At 43.3% G+C, this 14,242-nt stretch overlaps 1 protein-coding gene across 1 annotated transcript in view; it reads right to left on the reverse strand.

Annotated features, from left to right (window-relative positions):
• The window catches only part of ift172 (intraflagellar transport 172), a 174,366-nt gene that overhangs the window by 112,481 nt on the left and 47,643 nt on the right, over positions 1 to 14,242 (reverse strand). The window contains exon 13 of the mRNA XM_048597064.1: positions 8,720 to 8,889. Coding sequence (XP_048453021.1) covers positions 8,720 to 8,889 — 170 coding nt within the window. The remainder of the gene's footprint in view (positions 1 to 8,719; positions 8,890 to 14,242) is intronic.

Raw genomic sequence — 14,242 nt, forward strand, 5'->3', positions numbered from 1 at the left:
TATTGTTGTCGTTTTTGTTAAAAATCATATTCTTGCTGTTGAAATCAACTTCTGCAATTAAGTCCTCCTTTCTTAGATGGTGAGATCACTTTCTCCCTACCAGATGGCAAGAAGCCTATATCGTTGCATTTGCAACATGTTAATTACACAACTGACCTTTCCCAATTAACTTCTCCTCAAGTGAGATACTCGACATGACAGAAACTCAAATGCAGTCTAAGCACGTACTCCTCGGCTTTGCTCTTCAGTCTCCAGTTAGAGTGAGTATTTAGCTTTGGCTACCTCTACTGAAACATTCTCGACAGTCATTGTGAGATAGCAAGAACTGCAGATGCTGGAGTCAGAGATAACACAGTGTGGAGCTGGAGGAACATAGCAGGCCAGGCAGCATTACAGGAGCAGGAAAGTTGACGACCCAAAATGTCAACTTTTCTGCTCCTCTGATGCTGCCTAGACAGTCATTGTCTTCACTTTCGCTGTAACTTCCTTATATTAAAGTTGATCTTTCTCTGCACCTTCTCTGTAGCTGTAACACTATATTCTACATTCTGTTCAATTACCCTGAAGTACTTATGTGAGGTATAATTTGCCTGGATAGCATGCAAAACAATACTTTTCACTGTATCTCAGTACATGTGACAATAATAAATCAAATCAAATTTCCACAACTGCAGTTAACCTCCTTGCAGACCAAGGTAATATGTTCTTGGTCTTGCTCTTCTCAAATGGAAAATGGCAACACTCCAGCTCTCATTTCACAGATGGCATTTTAGGAGACAAGATCAAACACTGTATTGGAACAGCATTTTAGGGCAGAAGGAAGGCAGTGTTTGGATTACTTTAGCACAGAAGGCAAGGCAAGAGCATAGGAAACAGTGAAGTGTCAATATGAAATGGGGGAGTTACCAGTTGCTGTTTGGGACAGTGCTGCATCAATATCAGAGATGGCGCATGTGCCAGCAGCTTATGTTGAAAATACAATGCATATGCGTGACAAGCATGGACGAACAATAGTAATGAACTGACTGTGATACAGTTAACAGTTCCACTACTTCACGTCCCTGAACATTTGACAAAAGGATCATTTTATTGCAAGCATATGAGAGTCACATCAGGGGATCTACTCAGTGGTAAATATTACTGAGTTGCCCCACATCTTGAGATGGCTTCTTATATCCTCATTATTCCTGTAGTCCTGCAGAATGCAATGAATCTTCACTATACTCTTGCTATGCCACAGCATCTTCAATGACAACTCTTCCAGTATTAAGGGCTATGAAGTGTGGACCTGTTCCCTTCATTTAGCTCCATACTTATGGTAAATTAAGATGCAATTTTGGTCATTACTATCTCACAGCCTTAAGTATTGTGACAATGGCTTTAAAAATCTAACACCTAAGACAAACTTTTCCCTTTGGACCCAGTAGTTAAATAACAGGTTCTGTTATTGGTCATATATGGTGAGTGGGTGGGGTTTATCAATTGAACATCCCAGGCTCAGGTTTCTCCCTAGGCCTTATCAATGCCCTTAGGGTCCCCGAGACGTATCCGGTGCTTTGACTGCAATGCCCAACATACAAGTGAGTGGATCACTAATGGATGAGTTGGTCACTAGTCCAGTCGTTCCCAACCTTTTTAGTATCAAGGCATGTTCAACGAGACAAACACACCTACTTTTTGCAGATGAATTGATTGCTTATAAATGGTATATTTACTTTCATTTAATATGGTTACCGCCTTACTAAAGAACTTTGCAATATAGTGCAACTTTCCTCCACGATAACCATCAGATCTCAGTGTGTAACAATAAACTCTGTTGCTTGGCCCCCATTTCTGCAGTCAACACAACGAAAAGTGAAGAAAGTTACCTCAGAGTACAACGTGACCTTGATCAAGTGGGGCAAGGAGAGGCAGACGGAGTTTAATTTAAATAAATATGAGGTGCTGCATTTTGGTAGCACAAATCAGGGCAGGACTTATATAATTATTGGCAAGGTCCTGGGGAGCGTTGCCAAACAAAGAGACCTTGGAGTGCAGGTTCATAGTTTTTTGAAAGCGGAGTCATAGCTAGACAGGGTAGTGAAGAAAGCGTTTGGTACACTTGCCTTCATTGGTCATTGCATTGAGTTGAGGAGCTGGGATGTCATATTGCGGCTACACAGGACATTGGTCAGGCCACTTTTGGAATACTGCATTCAATTCTGGTCTCAGAGATAGTAAGAACTGCCGATGCTTGAGTCAGAGATAACACAGTGTGGAGCTGGCGGAACACAGCAGGCCAGGCAGCATCAGACAAGTAGGAAAATTGATGTTTCGGACCCTTCTGAAGAAGGGTCCCGACCCAAACTGTCAACTTTCCTACTCTTCTGATGCTGCCTGGCCTGCTGTGTTCCTCCAGCTCCACACTGTTGTTATCTCTTCCATTCTGGTCTCCCTGCTATTGGAAAGATACTGTGAAACTTGAAAGGTTTCAGAAAAGATTTACAAGGATGTTACTGAAAACAACAAATGCTGGAGATCTAGGCTTGGGGTTATTTTCCCTGGAGTGCTGGAGGCTGAGGGGTGACCTTGTAGAAGACTATAAAATCATTATGAGCATGGACAGGGGGACTAGCCAAGGTCTTTTTCCCAGGGTAGGGGAGTCCAAAACTGAGGGCATAGGTTTAAGGTGAGAGGGGTAAGATTTAAAAGGGACCTGAGGCGCAAATTTCTCATACAGGGTGGTGCGTGTATGGAATGAGCTGCCAAAGCGGTGGTGCTTGCTCGTACAATTACAACATGTAAAAGGCATCTGGATGAATACATGAATAGGAATGGTTTAGAGGGATATGGGCCAAATGCTGACAAATGGGACTCGATTAATTTAAGATATCCGCTTGGCATGGACATGTCGGACCAAAGAGTCTGATTCCGTGCTGTACATCTCTATGACTTTAAGTGTTATTTCAATGGCTGTGATTTTACGTAATTCACAATTTTCACAGACTGCTCTAATGGCTTTGGTGGCATTACTTTAGCTACAAAAACGTGACAGTGGAGGATGCAATAAGTGTTCTGAATGTTAGGATTGACAAATCCTTTGACTTTCCCCCTTATTGGAGGCTGCTCCGTCACTGCACAGGCTCCAACATATGGCCCAGGCAAGTTTATTTTTCTTCGACTATCTGTTACCCAAAACATTTCTTCTCAAGTTGCACGACTCAGCTGCGCCTTACAGAAGGAATAATTCTTGAATGGACATCAAATCAATCTCCCAAACGCTGGCCAGCAGCTGGCAGATTTTGCTTATATCGGTAGACTTATTAAAATATAAAGCAAACTTCCCACTACTTGATTAACTTCTCTGACAGCATCTCTTCAATTTCAGCTGACATGTCAGCAACTTGCCATTTAACTGTATCATCAGAGTGGAAATTTGTTGATCTCTTTTGCAGTATCAACTCCTAAAATCACACCTACAATATTTTTTTATAGACAGGCATGATGAAGATTTCAGCAATGGTGTGAGGCTTCGAGTTTGCTACTTGCTCAACCGCAAGCCTCTTGAGCTTTATCCAAGTCTCTTAGTAGTTGAGAGGATGAGGTGCGTGAGAGTCCTCGAGTGCATATCATGTGTGTAATGTGAAGGGTTACAGGCTTTGACCATTTATAAGATGCCTATGTCATGGTAGATTGAGACTAAGGATGCTTCTTGTCATTTTACTGGGGCAAAAGCAATGATGGTACTACTTAGTCAATACAGTGCGGAGCTGGAGGAACACAGCAAATGGACAGCATCAGAGGAGTAGGAGAATTGATGTCTCAGGCCTAGACCCTTCATAAGTCTTGATAAGTACTTATCCTTGCACACAGTCCCTCAAATATCGGGTCTCCTTTATGTTTGTTCTCTCAAGTTCTTTAAGCACTGAATATGTTTGTTTCGAACAGATGGATTTTTCAGTTGCAAATGGTGTCTTCGCCTACTTGGTACAATCATAGTGTTTGTCAACTTCTTTTCAGGGATGGAGCAAGCAGTATCTCCTGTCCACGAAAGTCTAAAGGCCAGGCAGTTCTCTTTATACTGTCTCTGAACAGTTATTGCTATTTTTTCTTTGGGGTCAAATGTTTCATCAACTGAACTGGCAAAAGAACCGCCTCTTTTAACAAGAAACTTAACTTTCTTCGTAGAATCTAAAACTTTGATGTTTGCTATTGATGCTGGGCTCCCATGGCAAATGAGATGACATGTATGTCTGAGAGCATTTCCAGCAGACACTGAGCATTCTTCTGTACCTGGGTTTCAAACACAGTTGTCATTTCTGCCATGGGGACAGCCCAGCACTTGTAAGCCAGAACTACCACAGCAGTGAGATCATGGACAGACTCCACCATCTTTTGTTCCAGCCTACTGAACATCTCTGCACACCCTGCCTTTCTTTGCAGGTTGATTGTGTCACTTACAGTCAAATACAGAGACACATATTCTACATGCAGATTCCTCATTTATGACAGTCCTGAGTGTCACAGAAAACCTCACCACTACCTTGTCCCCACAACTGCTCCAGACTAATCTGGCTTGAGGTCACTGTCTCTGAGTGGTGAACAGTGTAAATTAATCCATTGCCAGTGCATCCTCTGAAGGTTCACATTTCCATCCTCAGAGGGTGAGTGGGTCAGGTTGAAGTATTTTGCATTGGGCTTTGGTGCTGGGTGGCTGTAGTGTCAGCAGAATACATGAGAAAGAATCAGTTGGTGAAGGTACAAAATAGTTTATTACAGACAAAAAAATCTGCAGATCCTGGAATCTAAGGTAGACAAACAGCAAGCTGGAAGAACTCGGCAGGCAGCATCTGGAGGAAAGGAGGAGTCAACATTTCAGGTGTTGCCCCTCTTCAGGACTGGATGTGGGGGTAGGGGGAGCTGCAGATAAAAGGAGAGGAGGGGAATGGCGGAATGGTGTTGATAGGTGGGCACCAATAGTAGGTACGATCTACCTACTACTGGTGCCCACCTACACCAACATTCCACTATACCCCTACCACCCCCTCTTTATCTGCAGCTCCTGCTACCCCCACATCCAGTCCTGAAGTGAGGTAATACCCAAAATGTTGACTTCTCCTTTCCTCCAGATGCTGCCTGGCTTGTGTGTTCTTCCAGCCTCCAGCTTGTCTACAATATAGTTTATGCAACCCAATGTTCTACCCTTCAGATTCATCTGAGAAGAACAGAACACAATGTTGTTTACTGGTTTGCAAACGCATTCATATTTCCCTGTCACCAATGTATTAGTCCTGTACTTCCCAGACAGCCTGACAGCCCTTCCCACAGAGGAGGTGAGGATCTTTAGTCTTTGCTTTGTGATTGTGCACTAGCTTCTCCTGTAATGAGACAAAGGCAAGGATTGAATGATGGAATGGATACATAATCATGCATACATAATCATGCCAGGCAGTGAGCCATTCTGAGAATTAAGTAGGTAGCATAGTGTCAATGAAGGGTTAGTAGTTGACAGGATGAGGTGCATGAAAGTCCTTGAGTGCATATCACTTATGTGATGCAAAGGGTTACAGGCTATGACCATTTATACAATGCCTGTGTCATAGTAGATTAAGACTAAGTGATGCCTCTTGTGATGGTAGTACTTATCCTTGCACTGATCAGAGGGCAATTTCAGTGAACCAATATTTCCAGATTGGATGGGTTTGAAGAAAATGCATCCTGGTGCCATTCCGCTGGGATAAAGATGGATCTTCCCATGGAGAATCTCCCTGCATCATCCATAAAAAAGCATTGGTAAATCTGGGGGCAGCTTTGATATCTTGGCAAGCATTTCTGAGCTTCTGATCATTACAAGTTCTTGGGAAGTTCCTGGAATTCAGTGAGTAAAGTTATGTCCAGGTGGTCATTCAAAAAACAGCACCAGAACCTATAACTCCGTGAAGTCCCCCTAGTACTGACAACTTCTGGTTCACTCATGATTTGTAGAGTAACTTACACAACATTTTGTTTGCATTGATAGGGAGCTAAAAAGCATACAAATGTGGAGGACAATTCATTGTGGCCACTGGGGGCTATGACATATCAGACGCTTGTAGCCATAATATTATGCAATGGTGGATAAACACCAATATGGACCAGTTGTGCAAGATCATCTGTTTCTGTCTGGTAACTTTAATTTATTTCTAACCAACTGCAAATGTAAAAATATCAATATTTCATTAAACAGAAGTATTATTCTTTCTGTTGATAATTTTACCAAACAAAAATGACCACAAAGGAATTTTCTCATTTTATAAATACCAATTTTTTTTTGTTAAAACAGAGGATGAATTTCAGCACCATGCAATTTATAACATACAACTCAAAAGATGAAAGGACTCATGAAGTTGGAATGCCCTAATAAAATTAAAGTTTTTGAAAACTTATCAAATAATATCATATAGTCTGTACAGCATGAAACAGGCCATTCAGCCCATTGAATCCACACTGCACCTTTAAACAGCATCCCACCCAAAGCCACCCCTAAACACTATCCCTGTAACCCTGTTTTTCCCGTGGCTAATCCACCTAGCCTGCACACCTTTGGACCGTGGAAGGGAACCAGAACACCCAGAAGAAACCCACGCAGACACAGGGAGAATGTGCAAACATATTCTGAATAATAACATTTATTATAGTACAGCCAGGTTCATGTTTTGAAATGTCAATTTGTTGATTCACTCGCAAAAATTGGAACAATATTCTTCCCCACTTACTATTGCAGGTTTAAGAGGAGGCAGTGGACTAGTGGTATTATGGCTGGACTGTTAATCATACCATTACAGATAGTGGAATTTGAATTCAAATAAACTCTGGAAATAAGAGTCCAAAGATGGAAAGACCCATCTGGATTACTAATGTCCTTTAAGGAAGGAAACTGCCATCCTGACCTTGTCTGGACTGCATGTGAGTCCAAACTCACAGCAATGTGGTTGATTCTTGAATGTGCTTTGGGCAATTAGGGAAGGGTAATAAATACTAGTCCAGCCAGCAATTGCCTTCACCCCATGAATTAATAAAAATGAAAGCAATTTTGGTGTCAATACTCAGCATAAGATCTGTGACCTGCTAGTGACACAAGCACAGTTAAAACTGCTACCACAAAATAATATCTGGATACTTCTAAGAAAGATGGTCTTCAACAGTCTTTGAAAATATAAATACCATTGTTAATCTCACTTTTTAAACTTTTAGTTAAAAATTTAATTTGCGCCTATCTTGAAATAACTGCAGAGAGGCCAGTATCTCATTACATGTGCACAATAGCTCACAGTCAGTCCCTAGAATGAGAAGACTCGCTGAATCTCCTGTTTATATTTGTCATCAGGGCTCCCTGTTTGGACCAGGTTAACAACCCTAATCAATGATCTCAAAGTCAATGAGATCCACCTGGCCCTTGTTGCAATCAGTACATCCCTCCTCCCCAAAGTTTTTTTTTAAATTCATTTGTGGGATGTGGACATTGCTGGCTGGCCAGCATTACTTGCCCATCCCTGATTGCCCTTGAGAAGGTGGTGGTGAGCTGCCTTCTTGAACCGCTGCAGTCCTCCAGCTGTGGGTCGACCCACAATGCTATTGGAGAGGGAATTTCAGGATTCTGACCCAGCGACAGTGAAGGAACGGCAATATATTTCCAAGTCAGGATGGTGAATGACTTAGAGGGGAACTTGGAGGTGGTGGTGCTCCCACATATCTGCTGCCGCTTTCCTTCTAGATGGAAGTGGTCGTGGGTTTGGAAGGTGCTGTGTGCGGATCTTTGGTGAATTACTGCAGTGCATCTTGTAGATAGTACACACTGCTGCTACTGAGCGTCGGTGGTGGAGGGAGTGAATGCTTGTGGATGTAGTGCCAATCAAGTGGGCTGCTCTGTCCTGAATGGTGTCAAGCTTCTTGAGTGTTATTGGGGCTGCACTCATCCAGGCAAGTGGGGAGTATTCCATCACACTCCTGACTTGTGCCTTGTAGATGGCTGACAGGCTTTCAGGAGAGTTACTCGCCACAGTATTCCCAGCTTCTGGCCTACTCTTGTAGCCACTCTGTTAATGTGGTGAGTCCAGTTGAGTTTCTGATCAATGATAATCCCCAGGATGTTGATAGTGGGGGATTCAGTGATGGTAACACCATTGAATGTCAATGGCAGTGGTTAGATTGTCTCTTATCGGTGATGGTCATAGCCTGGCATTTGTGCGGCGTGAATGTCACTTGCCACTTGTCAGCCCAAGCCTGGATATTGTCCAGATCTTGTTGCATGTGAACATGGACTGCTTCATTATCTGAGGAGTCACAAATGGTGCTGAACATCGTGCAATCATCGGCGAACATCCCCACTTCTGACCTTATGATGGAGGGAAGGTCATTGATGAAGCAGCTGAAGATGTTTGGGCCCAGGACACTACTCTGAGGAACACTTGCAGAGATGTCCTGGAGCTGAGGTGATTGACCTCCCACAACCACGACCATCTTCCTATGTGTCAAGTATGACTTCAACAACTAGAGCGTTTGCCCCTAATACCCATTGATTCCAGTTTTGCTAGGGCTCCTTGATGCCACACTTGGTCGAATGCAGCCTTGATTCCAGGGCTGTCACTCTCACCTCACCTCTGGAATTCAGCTCTTTTGTCCATGTTTGAGCCAAGGCTGTAATGAGATCGGGAGCTGAGTCCAGGCATGAAGGCTTTTTTTTTGTAGCTTCTCCTCGGACGTTTTTGCCCCAGGTCAAGTTTCTCCGACTCTGACCCAGACACAGGCAGCATGTACCAGACTGTAACTCGCCTCTTGCGCCTGAAGCATCTCGGGCGAGTTTCCTCATATTCTTCAGGCAGTAACAGTACCAATGCTGAATTCATCTCGGATTCTAAAGTTTCTTCAACGCTAGATATGGGGGGAACAGACGGTTTCTGACAGCACTTCTGGTGTTCTGAGGGGCCAGATATGTTTTGGTCGTGCCCCGTTTGCAAGGTAGCAGCTTTCAGGTGATCTACATGTTTGTTCAGGACCACCTCACCTGCCCGAACTTTGTATGTCACGGTCCCGGACCTTGCATCGACCTCACCTCATACCAATGAAGGGCCATTTCCGTGGTTTTGACACCAAACTTTGTCCCCTGAAATAAACTGTATCTCTAACTTAGAGGAGGCATGGGGTTGGCATTGACATTCCTGCTGCTATCTCACCCTCACCCACGAGTCCAGGAATATCAGGTTTAACCTGGTGCGGAGTCTTCTCCCCATCAGCAACTCTGCTAGACCTATCCCTGTAGTTGCATATGGGATAGCCCTAAAATCAAACAGAAGCAGGGACAGTTTGGTATCATGTGAAGCTGTAGGCTGTTTCTTTAAGCCTGCCTTCAGCGTTTGGACTGCACTTTCCACCAGACCATTAGACAATGGATGGTGTGGAGCAGTCCAAACATGCTGAATGCCATTTGACTTTTGGAAACACTCTAAATCCCTGTTGGTAAAAGACATTTCATTGTCAGTGACCAATACTTCCAGGAGCCTGTGTATCGTGAACGATGCTCACAGCTTTTCAATTGTCATTCCTGAGTTTGCCGAATGAACTCTATGCATGTCCAACCACTTTGAATGGGCATCTGCAATGACCATAAACATTGAGCCCACAAAATGACTGGCATAGTCAATATGTAACCGAGTCCAGGTTTACCTGGCCATTCCCACGAATGTGGGGCCACTGCTGGCAGTAATTTTTGTCTTTGTTGGCACTCTGACCCACCAACACAGCTGTATCAGCATCCAATCCTAGCCACCAGACATAACGTTTTGCCAACAGAACATAATCCCAAACTAAACCAGTCCCACTAGCCTGGTCGTGGCCCATATCCCTCCAAACATTTTCTATTCACGTACTTATCCAAATGTCTTTTAAACGTTGTAATTGTACCCACATCCACCCTTCCTTAATAAGTTCATTCCACGCATAAACCACTCTCTGTGTAAAAAAATTTGTCCCTCATATCTTTTTAAAATCTCGCTCTTCTCACCTTAAGAATATACCACCTAGTCTCAAAATCTCCCATCATAGGAAAAAGACAACTACCACTTACTCTATCTATACCCCTTATTATTTCATAAATTTCTGTAAGACCGCCTCTCGACTTCCCATGCTCCAGTGGAAAAAGTTCCAGCCTTTCGAGCGTTTCTTTATAACTCAAACCTACCATATGCAGCAACCCTCTACATCTGAATAATATCCTACTGAAGGCTCTGCTTCTGCGCTATATGACTCTATTTTCATTTTGGAAACACCTGAATGACCCTCGTGGAGTTCAGCCAGTATCTGGCGGCAACCTCTACTCAGGACAATCACTCTTGCTCCCCATTGTAATATGTTGTCCTCTACCGTTAACTGGTCTTGCTGGGTCCAGAAAGTTTTCAACCCTGGTTGTGATGGCCCTTTTGCTTCTCCCATCACCACCAGCTGTTTTAGTTTTGCTAGGATGGGATCTTCTTGTGTCCACATTCGGAAATTGTTGGCGGTGATCAGTACAGTGTCCTGAAAGTTTAAAACCAAAAAGACTCTTCCAGGGTAGGCACCTCCAGTGGTGTATGTGCCAATGGGAGGTAAATCAAGGCATCTGCATTTGCTACTTGGCCTCCTGGACTATATTCCAACTTGCAATTGTATGCACTGAGAATAAGTGCCCACCGCTGAATTCGAACAGAAGCTATAGGCGGCACAGCCTTGTCCTCTTTAAGTCACCATAGCAAGGGTTTGTGGTCTATTACTATTACAAATTTATGTCCCTAAACGTATTAGTAGAACTTTCTCACACCAAAGATGACTGCCAAACCTTCCTTCTCTATCTGGGTGCATTTGCATTCGGCATCAGCTAAATCTGGGAAGCTTACGCTATCAGGCATTCTTTTCTGTTGGGCCACATGTAAGCCAACACTCCCCCAATGTTGTACAGGACGGCATCACGACAATACCACCTCTCGCTTGGGATCATAGTGGACCAACACCTTAGATGATGATAGCTGCTTTTTCACTTCTCCAAAGGCTACTTCTTGGCCATGCATCCATTTCCAAGGCTGGCCCTTTTACAACAGCCGCATGACAAGATGGAGGTCATGTGAACTTAATAATTCACCAACCCAAGGAAAGACCTTAGCTCCGGTACAGACTTGGGAGCCGAGGCACCTTTGATCGCCTTCACTTTATCTTCCAACATGTGTAACCGCTCTTGTCTGCAGGCCAACATTTTTCCTCCCAAGGCATACAACTACCTGGGAGAACGTTTACGTCCAATGTCCAAGTTCTTCAACTGCTCAATTGGTCTTCCTAGTTATTAGCACATCATCCAGACAAATGGCAACCAGGGATAGACCTTATAAAATGCTCTCCATTGTCCGCTAGAAAAGGGAACAGGGCTGATGATATCTCAAATGGCAGTCCTGGATATTGGTACAAACCCTAATGGGTTTTAATTGTGGCATACTTCTGGGACTCCTCACCTGGTCACAATTGCAGGTAGGGGGGCTCATGTCCAGCTTTGTGAAGGAAGCCACCCCGCCAGTTTTGCATACCGGTCCTTTATGCAAGTGATTGGGTATTTATCTAGCTGCAAGAAGCAGTTTCCTGTTTGCTTAAAATCCCCGCCAAAGCAAACTGACCCATCAGGTTTCACAAATCAGTACAACCGGTACTGCCCATATGATTCTGCCTCTAATTTTGCCTACAAGGTAAATGGCATTGGACGGGCCTTGCAGAATCGTGGAATTGCTTCCTGGTCAATATGTAAGGTGGCCTTGATTCCTTTGATAGTCCCTAGACCTTCCTGAAAAACTTCTGGGTATTTACTTAGGATTTCACTCAGGTAGCCACTTTCTAATTGAAAAACGTTGAAAATGAAGGTGAATCTTTCTCAAACAATTCCACCCATCGGGCTTAGCCACAAGCCTTTTACTACAATCAACCAGTGGTAACTGCACCCACTGCTTCTCATAGGAGACTGGAACCAAAGTTGTACCCTTAATCAGTGACAGTTCCCTGGTGTACTTTCTCAGTCTGACCGAGGTCTTGCGCAAACTTGAGGGTTGGAGTGCAGTGCGAATCTTGCAACGACTAGTTCTGCAATGACGGATACTGCTGCACCGGTATCGACCTCCAGTAGAACCAGATGACCATTTAACCAGACGTGTATTTTGATTGGTTCTGATTTGGATGTTGCTAAGCAATTTAACTGTTCCAAACCAAATGTAGGTGAACTTTCCAGAGGGTGCACTCTCCTAGATACCAGCCTATAAGTTATCTTATTCAAATCAGGCCTCATCGGACTCCTTTGCTGTCTCGAGTCTGCATACCAGCAGCAACTACAATGGTTTGCAGGCCCGGATCCTGAAGAACATTTTAGCCATTTGGCCGAGGCTTCGCTTTGTTTTGGGGTTTTGCTGTGGGTTGACCTAGAGTCCCTCTGCTGAGGATATGCCCAGCGTGAGGCTCTGCGATTGCCTTCACTCAAATGGTGTTCCCCATGCTTAGTCAGTCAGGTGAGAGTGTCCACTTCCATTGCGATGCCCTGTAGCTCACAAGCTCCACTTGCCACCTTTTCTAATGATAAAGTCAATTGTCATGCCTGTTTGAAGTCCAGTTGGGCTTCAGCTAGTAAGTGCTTTTGCTGGTTACATCATTAATCCCACATACCAAACGGTCTCTCGGTATCACATTCAGGGTTAACCCAAAATCACATGCCTCTGCCAGCTGTCTTAACCTCAGTTCTTGAACTGCTGAATAAAATCTATAGCATTTTAGAATTAGGGGAAGCTTGGAGTCATAATATTCCTTAACTAAATCCATCAACTATTGAAAGGTTTTAGTATCTGGCGCCTCAGGGAAAGTTAGGCTCCTAATAACCAAAAATGCTGCAGATCTGCAAGCAGGCAGAAGGATTACTCTTGCTTTTCATCTGCCCCAATATTGTTCACCAGGAAAAATTAACACATTCTTTCCACATACTGGGCCAAGTCTTCAACAGCTGGACCAAATGAGTCAAGCTTCCCAAATGAAAACATGATGCCAGAAATGCTTACTCCAATTCAATTATGACTGTTGCCAGTGAATTTTCTTCAGCTGACACTCTTGTTTATATCTGTTAGCCAGGAATCCCTGATAAGCCCAGGCTAACAACCCCAATCAAGGATCTCATAGTCAATGGATCCACCTTGCCTTCATCCCTATTACAACATATCTACTCCTGAGTGAACTAAGATGTTAAAGCAATAGATGAGAAAGAGTTTAGGTGTGATTGCATTGAAAGTATCCTGTCAATTGAGCCAAATTATCAATGTGACTAATGACCCAATGTGATGAATCTTGAGAGCATGGCAAGTTATGTTAACACTGGAAAAATCATTACCAAAGCTTATTAAAATACTTTATGCAATTATGAGTATTCCATGAAGTACTGATTCATATCACTTCTGGAAAGCAACAATGAGTGCGTCATTTGTCAGTATCGAAACTGATAACATCAAAATTGTTTTGGCCACCATTTATGGAGCACTAGTGTATAGATACTCTGCAGTTAAAAAAAAAACATGCTTAGAATCAACAGCTTGCCAGGACTGCATTACATTATACTGCTATTTTCAATAGATTCAAGATGGAAAACTCATTTACACCAACATAAGCTATCCTCTATAACTTCAGCATAAGGATATAGGAAGGATTTTTTCAACTGGTATTCATTATAGAAAAGGGAAATCAGATTGCTATTCAATGTCTTTAAAATGATAACGGGGTGGGGTTAAAGTAGATGCAACCAGCTTATTACATTTAGACTGTGATCATAGACTAAAGGTTGCAAGTAAATGAAGGAATGAATTCTTGGATATTGGTCTGGATTTTATGGCCAGCAAAGAATCAATGGCACTCACCAGTAACTTGAAGAAAGATTCCCAGGAAGATCTAGCAATCTCTGTGATTTCACTTTACAAAGAACAAAGAACAGCACAGCACAGGGGTAGGCCATTCTGCCAACAAAGACTGCACTGACACATGATGCCTTTCTAAACTAAGACATTTTTCCTCTGCAGTGTCTGTATCCCTCTATTCCACACCAATTCATTTATCTGTCAAGAGATAGTAGGAACTGCAGATGCTGGTGAATCCGAGACAACAAGGTGCAGAGCTGAATGAACACAGCAGGCTAAGCAGCATCATAGGAGCAGAAAGGTTGACGTTTCGGGCCTAGACCCTTCATCAG

The sequence above is a fragment of the Rhincodon typus genome, chromosome 5 (assembly GCF_021869965.1).
Source record: "Rhincodon typus isolate 14 chromosome 5, sRhiTyp1.1, whole genome shotgun sequence".
NCBI classification, from domain to species: Eukaryota; Metazoa; Chordata; class Chondrichthyes; order Orectolobiformes; family Rhincodontidae; genus Rhincodon; species Rhincodon typus.